This window comes from Montipora capricornis, chromosome 1 (genome assembly GCF_036669925.1).
Source record: "Montipora capricornis isolate CH-2021 chromosome 1, ASM3666992v2, whole genome shotgun sequence".
In the NCBI taxonomy this organism is placed as follows: Eukaryota; Metazoa; Cnidaria; class Anthozoa; order Scleractinia; family Acroporidae; genus Montipora; species Montipora capricornis.
The window spans coordinates 17,674,809-17,695,001 of NC_090883.1; the positions used below are offsets into that span (position 1 = coordinate 17,674,809).

General features: G+C 41.3%; 2 protein-coding genes across 5 annotated transcripts in view; both read left to right on the forward strand.

The window, feature by feature from the left end:
• Positions 1 to 10,113, forward strand: part of LOC138017186 (sacsin-like) — a 51,816-nt gene extending 41,703 nt beyond the window's left edge. For both annotated transcript variants that reach the window (XM_068864404.1, XM_068864379.1), the window contains one exon: positions 9,275 to 10,113. In XM_068864404.1, coding sequence (XP_068720505.1) covers positions 9,275 to 10,113 — 839 coding nt within the window. The remainder of the gene's footprint in view (positions 1 to 9,274) is intronic.
• The window catches only part of LOC138016827 (sacsin-like), a 69,478-nt gene continuing 59,311 nt past the window's right edge, over positions 10,027 to 20,193 (forward strand). For all 3 annotated transcript variants that reach the window (XR_011125894.1, XR_011125898.1, XM_068864036.1), the window contains exon 1: positions 10,027 to 20,054. Coding sequence is in view for 1 of the 3 variants with exons in the window: in XM_068864036.1 (XP_068720137.1) it covers positions 10,176 to 20,054 (9,879 nt within the window). In the remaining 2 variants the exon portion in view is untranslated. The remainder of the gene's footprint in view (positions 20,055 to 20,193) is intronic.

Sequence of the window (20,193 nt, forward strand, 5' to 3'; positions counted from 1 at the left end):
GTTCATTTAACCCCGCGAATGCGGAATGTGTTGCAATTGCGAGTGTGGCAAAGATGTCTACAATGACTTCGTGTATTGCAAAATCAGTGACGACATTGCAGTGGACAGTGAATCAAAGCTATTGCTTACTCGAGAAGATAGGTGGTTTCCTTTTAGACATTACAAATCCTCGAAAGCGATTTTTTATTTGGACATTTTTTAAAATTTAAACGGCATTTTAATTTTAGGTATTTTTGAGACAGAAGAATCTCATTTAAAAATAACAGAGTTCCCACGACATAGAGATTTGTTTGGGACTAGGTGGAGGTGCCATAAGTCGCGGTTTTCGATCCTCACTTCTGCAGGGGCGGAGATCGATGCCCACAGGGGAAAATCCTCAGCCCCAAAGGCTCAAATTGGATGAAAAAGGCGCATTCAGCCTATTTTATTAGCGCCACGAATGTACTTGTACCAGTAGGCTTGTGTTAGTATTTAACATTGCTGTTATATTCTGGGTTTATTACATTCATATAGAAATCACTGGTGATCCTTGCAATCTGATTGGCTCTCAGCAGTGCGATTTACTCCCAAATCGCACTTTTCTTGCTCTAAATCGCACCATTTGTCCAGCCAATGAGAAAGGAACACTAAAAAACCAGCCAATCAGACTTCAAAGCTTGTTTAACGTAACCAATCAAATTGCAGGAAACAGATTTGGCGAAAGAGCTGCACGATTGACAATCTTGGCAAAATTAGCGATTTTGGCGATATTTTGCCAATTTCGTCAAATTAGTTCATCCATTGGTATTGATACCACATGGGTGAACATTGGCGATTTTAGCGAATTTGACAAATTCGGCAATTTTGACGATATTCTGCCAATTTCGTCAAATTGGTTCATCCATTGGTATTGACACCACATGGGTGAACATTGGCGATTTTGGCGATTTTGGCGAATTTGACAAATTCGGCAATTTTGGCGATATTTTGCCAATTTCGTCAAATTAGTTCATCCATTGCTATTGACACCAAATGGGTGAACTGTGGCGGTTTTGGCGATTTTGGCGAATTTGACAAATTTGGCAATTTTGGCGATATTCTGCCAATTTCATCAAATTAGTTCATCCATTGGTTTTGACACCTCATGGGTGAACTGTGGCGATATCGGTGATTTTGGTGAATTCGTTCAGCCATTGGTATTTACACCATTTGAGTGAACATTGACAAAATCGGTAATTATAGCGGTATTTAAAAAGTATACGCGCTCGTTTCAGTGATTAGGCCGTGCACTATTGTAAAATTTTAGCTTTTATTTTACGGTTCCGTTCACAAGATCCTCTTGCCCTTGAACAATTATCAATCATGGACTAAGGGAATGCGGATCGCGGTGGCACTTCATTATTCTGCTTGCCCTTTGACAATTTCATTCATCAGCGTCACAAATTCTTGCTGATTTTGGGGCTTATTTGTCGAAATTCAAGCACGCTTCCAACAGACCTGTTTATTTTCGCGTTTCACCCAGTCATTATCCGGTGCGACTGTTAAATGACATGAAGATTTGAAAAGGCTTTTCCGCTTTGTTTTCCCTCTCATCTAACACACTGGCGGCTCCCCCTTCTTCACTTCACATCCGCTTTAAAAGCGGAGTGAAAATAAGAAAAAAAAATACGTGAATAACTTACAAGAGAAGAAAGAGGCTATCTGTGAAATGAACAGACACAGACTAGCCGATGTAATCTAGATATTGATAATCAGCAAAATTAAATTGTTGAAGTAGTGTTGCGGAACATACATTTACACTCTAGTATTCAAAGATTTAGAAATGTGTGAAAACTAAGTTGCGTTTTTTTACTATTTCGTCATGGAATCTACATTTTTTGCTGTCCCTTTGCAATGATAAAGTTAACTGCTGAACACTCTGTCACTTGAATAAACTTGTGCGTAGCTGGCTACGCGGTACGCCGAAACTAATAAATTCATGTTGAAGTATGAAATTTATTCAAAACAGTATTTATCGTTCTTAAAGCGTCGCGAATGAAGCGGTGATCAATTGTGAATTTTACAGTTAGATTAACTACACTTTTCACGAGATCGTGTCAAGAAAAAAGCGCCCGTTGCAGTGATTAGGTCTAAACACTCTTTAACATTTTCTTTTTCAATTTACGGTTTGGTTAACTACACTTTTCTCGAGATTGTGTGAAGAAAATAGCATTCGTTTACTGATTATGCCTAAGCGTTCGTTTCAGTGATTAGGCCTAAACCCTCGTTAACATTTTAGCTTACAATTTACGGTTTTGACTAACTCACACTTTTCACGAGATTGTGTGAAGCAAATAGCACTCGTTCATTGATCAAGCCTAAGCGCTCGTTTCAGTGATTAGGCCTAAGCACGCTTTTAACGTTGCGTACGCGTACCGCGTAGTCAGCTAGTTAACATACCTCGCCATCTTGAATTTAATTCTTTCTGCGTACCGCGTACTGCGTAGCCAGCTACTTAAGATACTTAGCAACCTTGACTTTATTTTTTCCGCGTACCGCGTGGCCAGTCCTTTGCAGTAACAGCCTCGACGTGGCGGGGTAATCTGCAGCTGCTCCAAGATAAAAATAGTTTGCTACTGTTCAAATGCTTTTAGCATAAAGGTGCAGGTCTTGACATTAGAAACTTCTATAGCATTCTAGAACTGTTCTAGTTAGAAGAGGTAGGGATCGTTTGATATTGTAGAACTTTACAGATTTTAGAACCCCCAAAAGACCTTACATATTCTAGAGCTTTAGAAATCTTAGCCTCACAACATGGACCATGGATATTCTAGAACTTAAGAACTTTTAGAGATTTTAGAAGCCCCAAAGGGATCGTTTGATATTCTAGAACTTTAGAGATTATAGAGATTTTAGAACCCCCAAAAGACCTAACATATTCTAGAGCTTTAGAAATCTTAGACTCACAACGTGGATCGTGTGAGGAACATAGCACTCGATTTCTGATTAAGACTAAGCGCTCGATTCAGTGATTAGGCCTAAGCACTAGCAGCTTCTGCAGGTACCGGAGCGTAAGCACTCTCGTAAAATTTTAGCTTTCATTTTGTGGTTCGGTTTACTACACTATTCACGAGATCGTGTGAAGAAGAAAGCACTGCATTATACTTAACTACACTTTTTACGAGATCGTGTGAGGAAGAAAGCATTCGTTTACTGATTAAGCCTAAGTGCTGTCTTTCGTGATTAGGCCTAAGCACTCTCGTAAAATTGTAGCTTTCATTTTGCGGTTCGGTTAGGGTTATGGTTTTAGTTAATTATAGCAATATTTCAAAAGTGTAAGCGCTTGTTTCAGTGATTAGGCCGAAGCACTATTGTAAAATTTTAGCTTTCAACTTTATGGTTTGAATAAATCACACGTTTACTGATTACGCCTACGCGCTCATTTTCGTGATTAGGCATTGACACGGTCGCAAACTTGAAACATTCATTTTCAGGTTCGGTTAACTACACGTTTGAAGTGCTCGTCTTGCCCTTGAACAATTTTCATTCATCGACTACGGGATTCTGGACCGCGTTGGCAGTTCATTATACTGCTTGCGGCAACACATCGGATTGTTGTTTGTTAGTTTGCGTTTTTGTTTTCTTCAGTGTCATAAAAGTGGACAAGAAATGTGCGAATTCAACACAAAGGTTGACCATTGTTTGTGCAAAGTCAAAAATTCACTCTCGTAGACGAGATTACTTTTTTTAGTCTTTAATATCACCACGTAATTCAAGCTTTCATTTTGCGGTTCGCTTAACGTACAACACTTTTCACGAGGTAGTGTGAAGAAGAAAGCACTTGTTTACTGTTAAAGCCTAAGCGCTCGTTTCAGTGATTTTGCCTAAGCACTCTCGTAAAATTTTAGCTTTCAGGTTCGGTTAACTACACTTTCCACGAGATTGTCTTGCCCTTGATTGCAGGGGGTAGTTTCTAAAGAAACTATGGTGCTGCGTCGGTGGGGAAGTAATATACAAAAAGTTGGTTTTATCAACGGAGTAAACTGACCACCGTACAGACAATCTCTATACGGTGGCCAATTTACATTATCAACTCCGTTGATAAAACCCAATTTTTGTATGCGGGATTGCGGCCGTGGTGGCAGTTCATTATAGCGATATTTCAAACTTATAATTGCTCGTTTCTGTCATTAGGCAGGGGCACCCAACGGGAATATTGTTCAAAACTACTTAAACATAACATTGTTAAACATTTTTTGGCATTTAAACAGTAGATATAGGCATGTTTTTATCTTCTAAACATTATTCATCTCTTCGGATTTCCTAGCTGAAAGTCTAGTGATCCGAAAATTGTAGGGATCAAAACTTACCTTTTCGAAAATTTCAGCCACAAAAAAGGCTCCCGAAAATCCTAGGTGACCATTTTAGGGTAAAAATCCGTTTAAAATGGGCAATTACTTCATCTTTTAGATGTTCGACAATCCTAGGACAGGCAGGCAAGCAAAACATTTTACAACAAAATTTAATGTTCCGAAAATTCTAGATCTCAAATCGTCTTCCGAAAATATATTTTCCGCAAAAATTTTAGATTTCAATTTGCGGTTCCGTTAACTACACTTTTCACGAGATCGTCTTTAAAAAAAGCAATTTACACCACTGTATAATAATATTTAAAATTCTTGTCATTATTACATCGGTGATTCACTCTCAGCAGTGCCATCTCACTCAGACGACGAACAAGGAGACTTGGGGCTCAATTAACAGTTACACTACAGTGACCTAACACGCCGTAAATGTCAATTTCATAAGATGGCGTCTAAAAGAACGCTTCGGTCTTTCCGGCGGATCACAATTCAGGAAATGTTTATCGTCTTGTGGAGAATTTTAATTTTGCAACTTCTGTTCTACTGGGTGTCGACATTCTTCTACAGTTATGGTAAAAGGATTTCAATTTCGACTGATGGCATGATTCGTGAAAAGCTACTATAAAATTCACAGGCACGACATGCATCTTCACGCAATACTTACTTTCAAGTAATGGATCATACGACAAGGACATATTTTGTGTGTGGCTTATTGAATGCAATTCCTTGCAAGCGGAAACTGTTAGTACCCGTTGGTGAAGTCATTCTTACATGAATTGTCAGAGTACGAGGCAGTTATATATGTCAGTAATTTTATTGTTCCACCGCAGTCACAAAGGACAACCTTGCCATGACTTTGTTATTTGGAGCCACGTCCCGTTGCCATATCTCCCTATTTTGCCTAATTCCTCTTTCCTTTGATCTTCATGCTGGTTGTTAATTTTCTAAAATCATTAAAATTCAAGAAAGGAACTTTTCTAATTTGAGGTCAAACATTTGAAACAGCACTGGAGATCGAATTCTTCTTTCCTTAATTTTTGTTTGCCACATTCGCCAACTTTTATGGGCCCCCTCATTGCTTTGTGCTTTGCCTCGTTGGCGATAATTTGTGGCAAAATTGTCATTTTCGCCATATTTGCCAAATTCGCCGCTTTCGCCAACTTTTATGTGCCCCTTCACTGCTTTGTGCTTTGCTTCGCTGTCAATTGTGGCAAAATTGTCATTTACGCCATATTTGCCAAATTCGCCGTATTCGCCAAATTTCACGAGGTCCCTTCACTGCTTTGTGTTTTTCCTTGTTGGCGATTGTGGCAAAATTGTCCTTTTTCCCATATTTGCCAAATTCGCCGTATTCGCCAAATTTCATGAGGTCCCTTAACTGCTTTGTGCTTTGCCTCGTTGGCGATTGTGGCAAAATTGTCATTTTCGCCATATTTGGCAAATTCGCCGCTTTCGCCAACTTTTATGGGCCCCCTTCACTGCTGTGTGTTTTTCCTCGTTGACGATTGTGACAAAATTGTCATTTTCGCCATATTTGCCAAATTCGCCGTATTCGCCAACTTTTATGGGCCCCCTTTACTGCTTTGTGCTTTGCCTCGTTGGCGATTGTGGCAAAATTGTCATTTCGCCATATTTGCCAAATTTGCCGCTTTTGTCAACTTTTGTGGGCCCCCTTCACTGCTTTGTGCTTTGCCTGGTTGGCGATTGTGGCAAAATTGTCATTTTCGCCATATTTGCCAAATCCGCCAACATTTTCTCTTTTTTGCCTTTTTTTTGTTGCGTGCATTTCTGGACATATCTCAGACTGAGAAAGTTGGTACAGAACATCACTGCTCAAACGTACTTTCCTGACAGAAAACCGTTCCGGCCGTAAAACATGACTTTTGGAGTCTGTTCACAACTATATACTTACTTAGTGCTTTAGACACGCGAGTTCACAAGCTCGAACCGCGAAAGAACATTTTTCTCATTCCCAACCTTTCACTCCTAAACTCTTGTGCACGCTCGTAAAAAAAGAAAAACATATTACCCGGGAGAAAAAACGTCTGTAAAAAGACTAAGTCTTGTTGAGGAAAGTGTTATTTATCAAGTAGGCTCGATGGGGTTTCATTAAAATAGTTTTGGCTGTTTAAGACCTCACTAGCTACCCCTCCGTATACATTGACACGTTGTGAATAACAAGTGATCGGTTCTTTTGTTATGTTCTTCCGGTTTCCTAATTTTCCTGAATTATTTCATCGATAAAAACCATTTTGGAAAACAAAATCTTTCTTTACTTGATCAGTATCCGTCAAGTTTTAACACCTTAGACTACGAGCAGTCTCTCTTTCCGCTCAGGGATACCCGAGGACCGAGGAAAACGAACAAGCGAGGGAGCGCAAAATCGCCTGCGGCGTTGAAACGTGACTTGCGTGTCGAGCCGCTAGTGTAGTGAGCCGGCTCGACACGTGCGTCACGTTTCCACGCCATAGGCAATTTTCGCAGCTGCTCGCTTGTAATATGCCCGCGTAAAATGTTTTTTTTTTACGAGAGCGCACAACTTTTTAGGGTTGAGAGGTTGGCCAGGGAAACGAGAACATGTTTTTTTCGCGGTTCGCGCTCGTGCACTCACCTGCCTAAAGCACTAAGTAAATAAACAGTTGTGAAGAGACTCCAAAAATCATGTTTTATGGCTGCAACGGCTTTCGGATCGGCTAGGAAAGTAGGTTTGAGAAGCCGTAATCTGTGCCAACGTTCTCCGTCTATGTGTCACCACCGAGCCTATCCCGCATGCACATGAGAGCCAGTAAAACTACGCACCCTAGAGTAACTGCGTAAACAAATTAAGGATAATTTATCATGAACGAAAATCATTTATACAAATTCTCCCAGGATATGAAAACGTTAAATACTTACGTGACACCACTGGCACAAGCATATTCGTGGCACTCATAACATAGGCTGAATGCACCTTTTTCAATCCATATTGAGCCTTTGGGGCTGAGGATTTTCCCCTGTAGGCATCGATCCCCGCCCCTGCAGAAGTGAGGATCGAAAACCGCGACTTATTGCACCTCCACCTAGTCCCAAACAAATCTCTATGTCGTGGGAACACTGTTATTTTTAAATGAGACTCTTCTGTCTCAAAAATACCTGAAAATAAAATGCCGCTTAAATTTTAAAAAATGTCCAAATAATTAATCGCTTTCGAGGATTTGTAATGTCTAAAAGGAAACCACCTATCTTCTCGAGTAAGCAATAACTTTCATTCACTGTCCACTGCAATGTCGTCGCTGATTTTGCAATACACGAAGGCATTGTAGACATCTTTGCCACACTCGCAAATGCAACACATTCCGCATTCGCGGGGTTAAATGAACTGGGGCCGCAGGGTCCACCAATGAGGAGTGAATAGCCACAAGATGCCATGCAGTAAAATGTAAACAAGTAGCGACTCGATATCAATGCGTGAAAGGCTTTTTCGCATCAAAAGGTAGATAGAGAACAAGTATTTCTAGCACGTTCTTTGGACTTACACCTCAAAACGCTAACACCTAAAAAAGGATTACATCTATTGAGCTGTGGCCAGGTCATGCGTCACGCAATCTTGTTCTTACATCATATCCTCGTTCTGTTCCGGAATGTTACTTCTGTCAATTTGTTTGCGGCCAGTTGCTCACAAATTTCGAGTAAACAACGTTATGACATGTGCAGCAAGCTACATATATAACAGTACCAAACACAACGATGGAGTAAAAGATTATTTTGATCAGACAGATGATGGATAATTTTTAGGAACACGGTTAAGGTTCATGTTCTGCGTATGTTGCGGTTTCGATTGACTCCGGACTGAAAACAAGGGTGGTGTGTGTTGATTGAAGTTGAAAAGCATCAACACTATATAAAATTGATCTGCAAACCCCTTAAGTAAATTTGCGAAGGTTTTCTCCAATATTTCGCCCCATGAAAACGGTTTCAATTTGCTTTGCGTAGCCAGGCGGCGGTTTGTGTCATAAATTCAGTCGGAGATTCTTGTCAAACTACTCTTCACATTTTGGTCTCTCGCAGGTTAATTTTCAGTGCCGCCAGAAATATTTTATGGACGGTGCCTACTAATTCAAAGGTATTTTTGCCCAGCTTTATGATTATGTAGCAGATGTAGATCTTAACAAGTGTTATTGGAATCCAAAAAGAAAATTCGGAGTAACACACATTTGTCAAAGATATGATTGATGAATAATATTTGTAAAACGCTTTAAGATACAAAGCAACATATGGCGTTCTTCCTCAAATTGAAGCTTAATTATCTTTCAAAAATGCGTGGTTACCCCCATTTTCTTTTTGGATACCAAGAGTACTTACTAAGATCTACTTTCTCCGGATAGTTTTAAACTGCGCAAAAATATCACTGTATACGTATTGGTAAGCATCACCAATAGGAAACACGAGTATCTTGAGATGCGCAGAACGTATGCGCAATAACAATAGTAGGCACCGTTCTTAACACAGTACTTTACAAAGGTTCTTCTTCAAAGCTGTTGTTATTTCATTTCCAAACTTGACGTACCAATTGGAATTCTGTAGTGTGGAAATTGGGTGAAATTTGCAATTTTTTGAAATGCCTGAAACTGGTTTTCTTCTAACGGCCAAAACATTCTTATCTCAACAGCTTATCTAAATTTTATTATTGTGTTGTAAAGAGCTAAAGTGTGTTTATATTGTGTTTGTGTTTCGTAAACAGACGACGCCGCGTCTTACCGTACGAGCGAGTTAAGGATATGTTATTTTCCGCCAATTTCACCATTCGAAGGAGACCATGCCATGTTTTCAAACTTTCCCCAATTTCGCAAAATATAAAAAGCTGTTGAAAGTTTTAATGTTATTTTTAAAATTACTCTACTATATAATTTTTCTTCAAAAAATCATTTTAATTGCTTCTTTTGGACTATTAGTGCCTTCTTTTTATCTCGTAGAGTGTTCACAGCTACGGCATATCTCTAAAGCTGATGTAGCGCATCTTATCCACCAAGCCTTGCCTCATGAATGGCAGAACGAAGAAACAATCTCATGGTACCCTGATGACGATAGCCATGACCATCCTTCGAAAGACTGGATAAATCTGTTGTGGAGGTACCTTGCAAAACACTTCCCTTCTGCAAAAGATCTTCAGCTCTTTAAAGACATACCTTTGATTCCATTAAGCTTGTCGCAGACACCAGTTACCTTGGCACGGCTCTGCTTTCCGTCCCTCATTATTTTAAGAAATTTTGTGAAAGTTTTTGTCAATTCCACCATGGCGAAAACGTTGCAAAAGTTGGGCTTGATTGTCCTTACGAATTGCCCAACTTCTTTAAGCCATCATCCTGCAATTTGGGAGTTTCTAAATCCACCGACCGTTGAAGGAGTCTTGAAGGCAATGGTGGTTTCCTCGTCAAGGATGTCAGAAGAAGTGTTTTCAAAAACGGTGAAGGCAAATTTGTCTAGCAAAGAGAAGCAGCTCTTGCGGACATTCGTCGCCAAAGTGCGCCCTTGTGCCTTGACGAGAGAGCAATTCAATCTCCTGAAGTCTCTTCCCGTTTTTGAGACCATCTTCCAGCAATTTGTGTCCATGAAAGACGGACTTCGTGCGGCACCACTTGAACCTCTGCCGATTCCTTCTCTTCAGGACCTCATAGACATCTCCCAAGAGGATTCAAAAGCTCTTGCCCTTCTCGTGAAAGTCAGGGTCTTAAAACCCCCTGAGTTGCTACGTGAAATAATTTTCCCCGATATCAAAAAGGGAAATACTCAAGTGAGAGGATTGACCAGCTGATTTGTTATGTGCAGGAACATTTCGCTGATTTTATTAAAACAGACCCTTTGTTCAAGAGCAGTATGCAGGAGTTGCCCTTTGTGAAAAAAGAAAGACAGAGAGTGACGGCATCGAACGTTTTTGATCCCAGAAACAAAGTTTTGCAAATAATATTTGTTCGCGAGGATGTATTTCCGGTTGGAGAAATCTACCGCAACCCAGCAATTCTTCTTCTGTTAGAAGACCTCGGGATGAAAAACGAGCAACATATTACTGCAAAGAACATTTTGCAAACTGCAAGAACAGTTTCTAAGGTGACGAGCCTTCCCATCGCCAGGCAAAAGTCAGAAGCCACACTGTCGTACTTGCTTAGAAACCCTAAAAAGCTACTTGAGCTTGTTGATGGACAGCAACTGGGAAACTTCCTTAATGAGATTTTCTGGGTCGCAAGATTAGAACAAAAGACTCATCAATTTCCTCCGTCTCTTCGATGGTGGGCAGAAGATGAAGGAGGAAGAAAAAAGTATTTTTTCAAACCAACGGAGCTCAAAAGCCACAGTCAGGCCAGTGTCATTGGAACGGTCAAGCCTGTTGTAGAAGTTGACCCAACGAGTGAGATATCCAGATATTTTGGATGGCAAAACAAACCGGAAGTAGTCACAGTCGTACAGCATTTTCGAAATGTGATAGCTTCCTATTCTAAAGATGAGAAGCCCTTTTACATATTTGTGGTAAACGAAATCTACTCATTCTTGAGTGGAAAAAGCCCCGACGTTGTTAAAAAGGCATTAAACGGAGTGAATCTAGTTGCCTGGATATGGAATGGGGATGGCTTTTCCTCACCAGACAATATGCTCTTTTGTAAACCAACTATTGACCTCACACCCTACGTACTTTTCCTTCCATCAGAGATGAAGAGTCACGAAGGCTTCTTTCAACGTTTTGGAATGAAAAAGACAAGTGACCCAACTGTTTTGCTCCAAGTTCTGAGAATGATGAAAGAGAAGTACGGTGATGAGAATATGAAATATAGTCCTGTCGACGTCAAACGTGATATTCAGCTCTCTGCAGATATCCTGAATGAGGTAGCCAATGCAGAATTACCAGAAGAGGTTAAGACGAATGTTCTTCTTCCGACATATGGGAAAGACAAATCGGGTGTCCGCTTTGAACCAGTTGAACACTGCATGTATTGTGAACACGACGAATGGCTACAGGTAGAGGATAATGGTAATCAAGATGAGTGTTTCTTTGTGCATCCATTTATACCTAACAAGACTGCCCAGCTTCTTGGCGTTCCATCCAAGACTCATCGATTGCTTAATCCTGATGAGCTGCTTATTGGGGAAGAATTTGGACAAGAAGAGAAACTAACTACACGGCTCAATCGCCTGCTAGAGGACTACAAAGATGGGCTTGCAGTGATAAAGGAGCTTATTCAAAATGCTGACGATGCTGGTGCAACTGTTGTCAAATTCTTATACGACAAAAGAACCAACCATGATGCCTTGGATTCTCTTTTTTCTAAGGGTATGAGGGGCTGCCAGGGTCCTGCTTTGTGGGTGTACAATGATGCAAAATTTAAAGACGACGACTTTATAAACATAACAAAGCTCAATGAGGCAACGAAAGTTCAAGAGACGGAAAAAATTGGCAGATTTGGACTCGGCTTCAATGCGGTGTACAATCTGACTGATGTGCCTATGTTCACAAGCAGAAACTACTTTGTGATATTTGATCCCCATGCCAAATACCTTGGTCATGCCATCAAGAACAAAAGGAAGCCTGGTATGAAGATTGACCTTAACAAAAACGTTCATAATCTACGCAAGTTCAGAGATCAGTTCAAAACATTTCATGGTATCTTTGGCTGTGATCTTAGCCTTGATAAAGATAACAATTCATTTGATGGCACACTTTTCCGTTTCCCGCTAAGGACGAGAGAGCAGGCGCTCAGGAGCGAAATCAAAGAGCTGTCTTACAACGATCAAGAAATGTGGAAACTATTGGAGATGTTTCATTCTAGAGCCAAATCGTTACTCCTTTTCACACAAAATGTGTTCCGTTTGGAAGTGTACCGTATTTCCGGATTGTCCAATCAAGTTTCACAACCCGAGTTAATGTTTGAGGTTACTAAATCAATTTTGGATGGAGGAATCGTAAGAGAATTGTCCTTTCCTGTCACATTTCCTGGCAATGCAGTGGCATTAGATGCAGACCAAAAAACGCTTCTCAAGAACTGCAATTTCCTTCAAGCATCGTCTAAGGTTACAAAAAACGTTAGAGCACATGGGTTTTACCCATTTCAGCTTCCTGAATCTTCGATTGTATTCAGTGTGAAATGCATTCTCACAGACGCTGGTTTGGATTATTTTAACTTGGGTGACGAGTCACGTAACCAGTGTGAAATTTGGCATGTCGTCTCTGCAATGGGTGATGGCAACGCACTTCAATTTTCAATGAATGACCCCAGTTTTGTACCCTCTGGTGGTGTAGCCGTGCCGTTGGAACAAAAGAAACCAGACGTTTTCATACCTCTGTCCGTCTCCCGAAATGGGGATGGTAAGAAAACAAGTGGCACCATATTCTGTTACCTCCCTCTACCAATCCAGAGTGGTCTGGCTGTGCACATAAATGGACCATTTGCAGTGACTTCTAACAGACGCTACTTGTCCGAGAAGCTTGAGGATGACAAGTCCTGCTATGGAGCGGAGTGGAATGATGCTCTAATGCAAGACTGTGTTGTTGCTGCATTTTTTAAGCTCCTTGAAGATGTCAAGCAAAAGATTCCTGACCATGTCTCATATGTGTATCATTCATTGTGGCCGAGGGCGTGCGATGTACACCAGCATTGTTGGCCTTTTCTCGTTTCGTTCTACAAACAACTTGCAAGGGGAGGGCATGTTCTGTTCTCGAATGAACTGGAATGGGCAGACATCACTCGTGTTGTTTTCCTGCATCCCAGTCTCCGAATGAATCATCAAATAGGGGATGTTTCTTTCGCTGTGCTGAAGCACTTGGCAAAAGTGAACTATCTAGTAGTTGATTTGCCCAATGAGGTGTTTGAGTCATTTCTTGCTTGTCATCTGTGGGCTGAAATAAGGGACAAGACGTTTGACGAGAACCGCTTTTTCAGTGAAATTGTTTTCCCCAATATCTTGAAAGTTCCTACAAATCTAAGGAATGAGTTAGTGCTTTACGCTCTGAAACTTGACAGGGATGATTTTGATGAGCTGATTAAGAGGCATGCCTGCATTCCAGTTTCGTCAAATGAAAATTTGCTTAAATGCCCAACCCAATTAGTTCATCCCAGCAGCCAGGCCTCCTGTTTATATTGTCATGATGACGCCAGGTTTCCTGGTGGAAAGGAAGATACGTTTCTAAGTCCTCTAATTCTAGGAAGACTTGAGAAACTGGGGATGAAGTCAAATGATCTACCCTGGGATGACATTGCCGAAAGAGCGGAGAGCATTCAGAAGCTAAATATAGGCAACAGGAAGGCGGCCATTGAGCGTGTAAAAGCGTTACTAAATTTTACAGAAAGGAAATTAAAGTGCAGTGAAAACGATCCACCGCCTGCTGTTTTGAATCGCCTGCTAAGTGCGCCGTTCCTACCGATTTTGAAGAAACCCGAGTCATTCCCTCTAACTTGGAATGGCGACGTGATGCATAGTGGTCAGAGGGCTCTGATCGCGCCAAAGGACGTTTATTTGAAAGAGAGGAAGTACCATGTGTGTTGCACTGAGCCTTTAACGGATCAAGATGTGCCAAAGAGGGTCAGAAAATTATTCAAGCTGGAGCAAAAAGAAGTTTCACTGGAACATGTTATGACGCAACTTAAGGAGGCTATGTCGATCAACATACATAAACTCGATCATTCTGGCTTTAAAGAAGTAGGTCAAGTTTGTAGAAGGGGATATTCATTTTTACAAGAAAACATGAACGAGCGAACAACTTCGTCTATCAAAGAATTTCTTTCGCAAAGAAAGTTTGTTCTAATGGAGAAGGATAGACAATTCGTCTCCGTGGATCATGTCGCTTTTGAAGTAAATACCGATTGCTCTCCATACCTCTTTAAACTTCCAGAGGAATTTGCTGATTGTTTTTCTTGCATCTTGAAACTTTCTGGTGTAAGGGATACGTTTGAAGCCAAAGATTATATTCGCGGACTTGTTACGGTCAAGCAACAGTTTGGTGAGAAACAACTCAACAAAACTACCTTACAAGCGGCCGCAAATATGGCAAATGAACTTGCTGCACTCGTAAATCCCAACGCTAACGCATTAAAAGCACCAGACCAATGGGGACTGATTTACCTTCCAGATTCTAAAAGAGTAATGCGTGGTGTTACTGATTTGTGCTTGAAGGATTACCCGTGGATGCCTGACGACTCAAGCGAGCATTTTCTTCATGAAAAAATTCCTTGGAGCAGTGGAGAAAACCTCGGCGTTAAAACACGAAGGGATGCAGCTTTGGAACATTATGATATTGGATTACCTTTCGGTCAAAAAGAGATATTGACATATCGATTGAAACGCATACTGACAGGTTACCCAGGTGGAAGCGAAATTTTGAAAGAGCTTGTGCAAAATGCCGATGATGCCCAAGCTAGTGAGATGTGTTTCATTAAAGATCCCAGACACCATCCTGAGGAAAGAGTGTTCAAAGACAGCTGGCAACCTTTGCAAGGGCCTGCACTTTGTGTTTACAACAACAAGCCATTTACCAAAGGAGATATAGAAGGGATTTGTAACCTTGGTAAAGGCAGCAAAGGAGACGATCCTAACAAAACTGGTCAGTACGGCGTCGGCTTCAATGCTGTGTATCACTTGACTGACGTGCCGTCCTTTATATCTGTGGGAAATGAAATTGGTGACGTATTGTGTGTTTTCGACCCACATTGCAAGTACATCCCCTGTTCAACTGAATCAAGACCTGGCAGAATGTTTCAAGACATTGAAAACTTGAGAAAAAAATTTCCAGATGTTTTCTCCTGCTATCTTGAAGATCATTTTCCTGCTAAGAATGCAACCATGTTTAGATTTCCTCTGAGAACTGAGAAAATGGCTCAGGAATCCCAAATATCTCAAACTTCAGTCACTGTTGAAGAATTGGATAAAATGATGAATGATCTGAAGGAAGAGTTGTTTGATGTTCTTTTGTTTGTAGACAATGTTAGGAAAGTTGCTACTGCGGCCATAGACGACTGTGGGAAGTTGGTCACGAACTACTCTGTTCGTGTAATAATGTCACCTGCAGATGAACTGAAAAGAGAGGAACTTTCTTGCTATATAAAAGAGATTGGAAATAAAGTTAAGCAAAAGAAGATCCTTCCTACAGACGTAGAGGTGAAAAAACGTACCTACACCTTGGAGCTCCTGGACAGTGACGCAAGGAAGGAGAAGTGGTTGATTGTTCAACAAATTGGCTTTGAGAAGACTACGAAGAAGGACGTCATAGACGCCTGTCAAGAAGACGAGTTGGCAATGCTTCCGCGTGGAGGTGTGGCCTGCCTTTTGGAGAGCACGACAGTGCCAAAGCGGGCAAAGAAAGCCTATTGTTTTCTTCCACTTCCTTTAAGAACCAAGCTTCCCGTTCATGTCAATGGGCACTTTGCATTAGACCACGAGACTAGACGAAACCTATGGAGAAACGAGGTTCCTGGTTTTCGAAGTGACTGGAACAACGCTTTGTTACAAGATGTCATTGCGTCTTGTTACCTTACCCTTTTGGACGAAGTGCGGGGATTAATTCAACTGCCGGTTAATGAGGGCTCTGCTTCTTTTCCGAAAACTTGCAGTAAAAATGTCATGTTCACAAAGTTAAGTTTCTATGAGGAGCTTTTCCCAAAATATCCCTTTGAGGATGTCGAGTGGAAAACCTTAACTGACGCTGTCTACCAGGAAATGGATCTGAAGAAGATGCGCATTATACCTGTTGTGAGAAGGATACAACCAGGCCTTCGCAATAGTCCTGATGAGTCGAAACGAGATTCCACTGTTGAGATTCAGTGGTTCCCTCCGACTGGCTCTGGCAAGGACCAAACATACTTTAATGATCTCCATTTGAAGGGTTATTTTGCTCTATTTAATCTTGAACCGACTGGGTATCGAAAGCGAAGAGATGAGGCTACATTAAGAGGGAAACTTGCATTTGAAGAAATTCTTTTGAAAACTGGATTCAATCTAGTTGCCTTTTCCCTTAAGATTTTTGATGCGTTCAAGGAGGCAGGAATAGAAGTGTGCTGCGTCTCTCCTTCAGTGGTAATGGATTTTTACAAGTCATCCAGCGGCAAGAAACCTCTCTGTAGAATTGGAGAGATTCCTTGCAATGTGAAAAACACGAATTTCATAAATCTAGCCGGTGTGGCTCTGGTTTTGAGGTACTGCAATAATGACGGACATTTTGTGGAAAAGCTCTCGGGTCTTCCCTTGCTTCTTACTCAAGAGCTCATCTTACAATCTTTCAACGAAAGACAGCCCATATGCCTTAGTCAGTATTATGACTTATTACCTTTCTCAAAGTTCCTTTTTGTGCATGCGACAATGCGCAGCGATATTTTCAGAGATACTGCCATCACAAAGGTTGCTGTTTTCCGTCCTTTGGATGTTGAAGTGTTCGCTTCCCAATTGCATCGTACCTTGCCTCCTCAGTTTAATAGCAAAGATCAGTACATGAAGTGGTGTCCTGATGACCAGGCTTCCTCCCTACCGAGTCGCCGCTGGGTCTCCAGGGTGTGGACCTTTTTGGAGGACTGTGTCAGCCAAGCTTCAAAGAAAGAAGTGGAAAATGAGGAAGGTGAAGTTCCATGCATTCTTGACCTACTGTCACCGCTGTCACATTGGTGTCTTCTACCAGTCACCGAAACATCGCAGCGCTTGACGTCTTCCACCACACTTCGTGCAAAGCAAATAGCCGTAAATCACTTTTTGGTTCCTGTGACAAAAGCCGAATCGGTTCTTTATTTTGAAGAATGTAGCGAGAACGAACATACGGTGGTACGTGCACTCCGAAATCTAGGCCTACCGGAACTTAACAGTTCTGTGTTAACACATTGCAAGTTAGCCCAAAGTTTAGTGGCTACCGTCAGGTCCCCGCACTCCCTCCTTGCTGCACTTGACCATAATATAGGGGGAGCCTCTTCCTCCCTCGAGAACAAGTTAGAGTTATCAGATGCTATGGTAGTGTTGGAATACTTTTGCCGCAACACCGAAGTTCTTAGAGAAACCGACAAAGAAATTTTGAGGAAGCTCCCGTTTTATCCAAGAAGTGGTGGAATCGGAAAGCTTGAAGGGAAAGAGGCGTTCGTTATACCCAGTGAATTTCCTGCAGAGGAGATGTCTACTGTTGAGGCCATTCTTGACTGCTGGTTTCTGGAGCCTGACATGGGTTTATCTGATCTTTATCAATTCTTACAAGTGGCGAATTTGTCCTTTGCTGAAGTGTACATGAATTTTGTCCTAAAATGCTTCGAGCATTTTAGTTTGCAAGGAATATTGGCCCATCTTCTGCACATTCGTGACAGAGTGTCCCGGAAAACAAGTGAAGATAAGAAGGAGAGGGAGAGGCTGTTCAACTGTTTGAAGACAGTGAAATGCGTGCCAGCCGCCGATGGCTCGCTGAAGACAGCGTCCAGTTTTTATGATCCTGAAAATGAGGTTTTTTTTACTATGCTCCCTAAAGAGAGCTTTCCTCCAAAACCTTTCGACTCTTCTGACTGGTTGGTGTTTTTAAGGGAGATAGGTCTGGTTCAAGACGTTTCTGCAAGTACGTTTTTGGATTTTGCACGCAAAGTAGAGTGGGAGGCTAAAACTGCACCAACTGATAATACACGCCGGAAATCTGAAGTGTTGGTTTATCACCTCATCTGTCGACCACATGTAGTCAATGAGGGACTCTTGCCCCTAGTCCGTGATATTGCCTTTGTAGCAACAGATCCTGTCAACGACGAACTGCGAAAACTCTGTCCACCGTTCAAAGACGCTGAAAACCCATTCATTGCATTTGAGGGATCGATTGACAGTGATCATGAGAAACTAGTGTGGACAGAAGCACATCTGCTTCCCAAATGGGCAGATCCGAGGTTAATTCAAAACAGCTTTATACGTCCTCAACAAAGAAGTTTTGAGTATTGCCCCAACGATCTTCTAGAAGGTCTTCAGGTTCTTACAGAACCTCCTGTTGATCTTGTTGTTAGCCACTGCCAAACCTTGTGTTACTACCTAAGGGGAAATGACTCAGAAAGAGAAGTTATTAGATGTGGTAGCTCTTCAATAATAACTGAAGTCATGGAGAGCATTTACTCCTTTCTGCAAAAAAATGCTTTGTCAGAAAAAAAGGTTAAGCAGCGTCTCGAGAAAACCCACTGTGTTTTAGTTGAGAGGGGACAGAAGTTAATTTTACCCAGACAAGCAGTGCTACGAATGTACGAGCAACTTGAGATCAAGCCTTTCCTCTACAGAGTTCCCCCATATTTTGGAAGGTTTCATCAGTTATTTGAATTTTTAGGTTGCTCCAAAGATGTATCTCCTATCCATTATGCCGTGGTCCTAGAAATTCTCCAGAGGGATTGCCAGTCAGGGAATTTGAATTCAGATGAGCTTAACAAATGTGCCGCAGCAGTAAAGGGATTCTTCAATAGCTTGCAGAAAGATACGGACTATTTGTGCACACTTTCCAAATTGTATCTTCCTTCAATGCCAGCCAGAGGGGACCCCAAGAATTCGAATCTATCCACCATCCCTGTTACTTTGCAAGAATCAACGAATCTTTTCTTTGACGACGCTCCTACTTTTGTCCATCGGATTCAAAGACTAGCTCAGCCATTTGTTGTTGAACTCAGCCTGATGAACGTGAGGTGCAAGTTTTCTACAGACAATTGCAAAGATCTAATAATGAAATTGCCGCAACATTTACAACCAAAAATGTTATCTGAAGTGGTCAAAGAAAAACTCAGCTATCCTCAAGGTACAGTTATAGTGTCGTCAGAGATGCTTAATACATTGAAACAGCAGCTGTGGTCAGTTCAGTTTGGTCGTGGGCTTGCTAGACTTATCAAAGACGCCAAATCTCAAGACAAAAGTTTTGACAAAGAGGTAATCTCCGGCATTGAAGATAGTTTGAGAAAAATTCAGCTTCTTTCCGTTAAGAGTCTCAGTACCTCCCTTTTCCACAGTGAAGTTTTGATCCCAGGAAGTCAATCTAACGTACCATTCTTCATAGAAACTCGGCAAGAGTCTGATGGACATGTATATAAGGTATACATCCAAGCCACAGCTGAAGGTCATGTCAAGAGGTATTCATTAGCCTTGATAGCCAAGATTATTATCGAAATTTATGGTAAGTACCTAGGAAAGAACGCGTTTATGGTTTCGGAGATTTTGCGTTGTCCCGTTACAGAAATTTGGTCAATGCTAGATGAAATGAATATCCTTAAAGATGACAGCTACATTGAAGAAGAGATTAGCATTTATCCAGAGCCAGGAACCCTGATTCCAGTTGAGCTACATTATTTGCTTAAAAATACTTTCGAAGAGTTTGATCCTGGCGAGAACGTAGGATATCAGCTGCATGACCCAAGTCTGGACACGGAAGACACTACAACATATATTTACGCCATCATTACCGAAGAAGTAACAGATGACGATGTTAGCCTCAGGGAAAAAAAGTACATGATCAACATTGGGCACGACAAAGAACCTGCTACAGCAGAGGCATCTCGTTTGTTTAAGCTCTGCCCCCTTAACGAAGTTTTTGACTATAAATCAGGATGCCATAGAAACAAACAAGAGGTTCTCGATGAAGAAAGAAGAGGTCTTCTTACGAGTTTCTGCACAAGAAATCCTCAACCACAAGAAGCCAAACGTTGGCTCAGACAAGCAAAGGCTGACCTTGAGGCTGCTGTTAACGGGTTCTCTCTCACTATACCGTTTTATGAGTGGATATGCTTTCAGTGCCACCAGGTAAGATTAAATTCCACTGATTTCGCTTGAAAGGATGACGAGATACAAACGGTTCTAGTTTAGTTGCAAGCTTGGTTACTATAAGTTGGTCTCAAATAGGCTTAATAGAAAAATGTCCTACTTTAAAGAGATTGGAAAG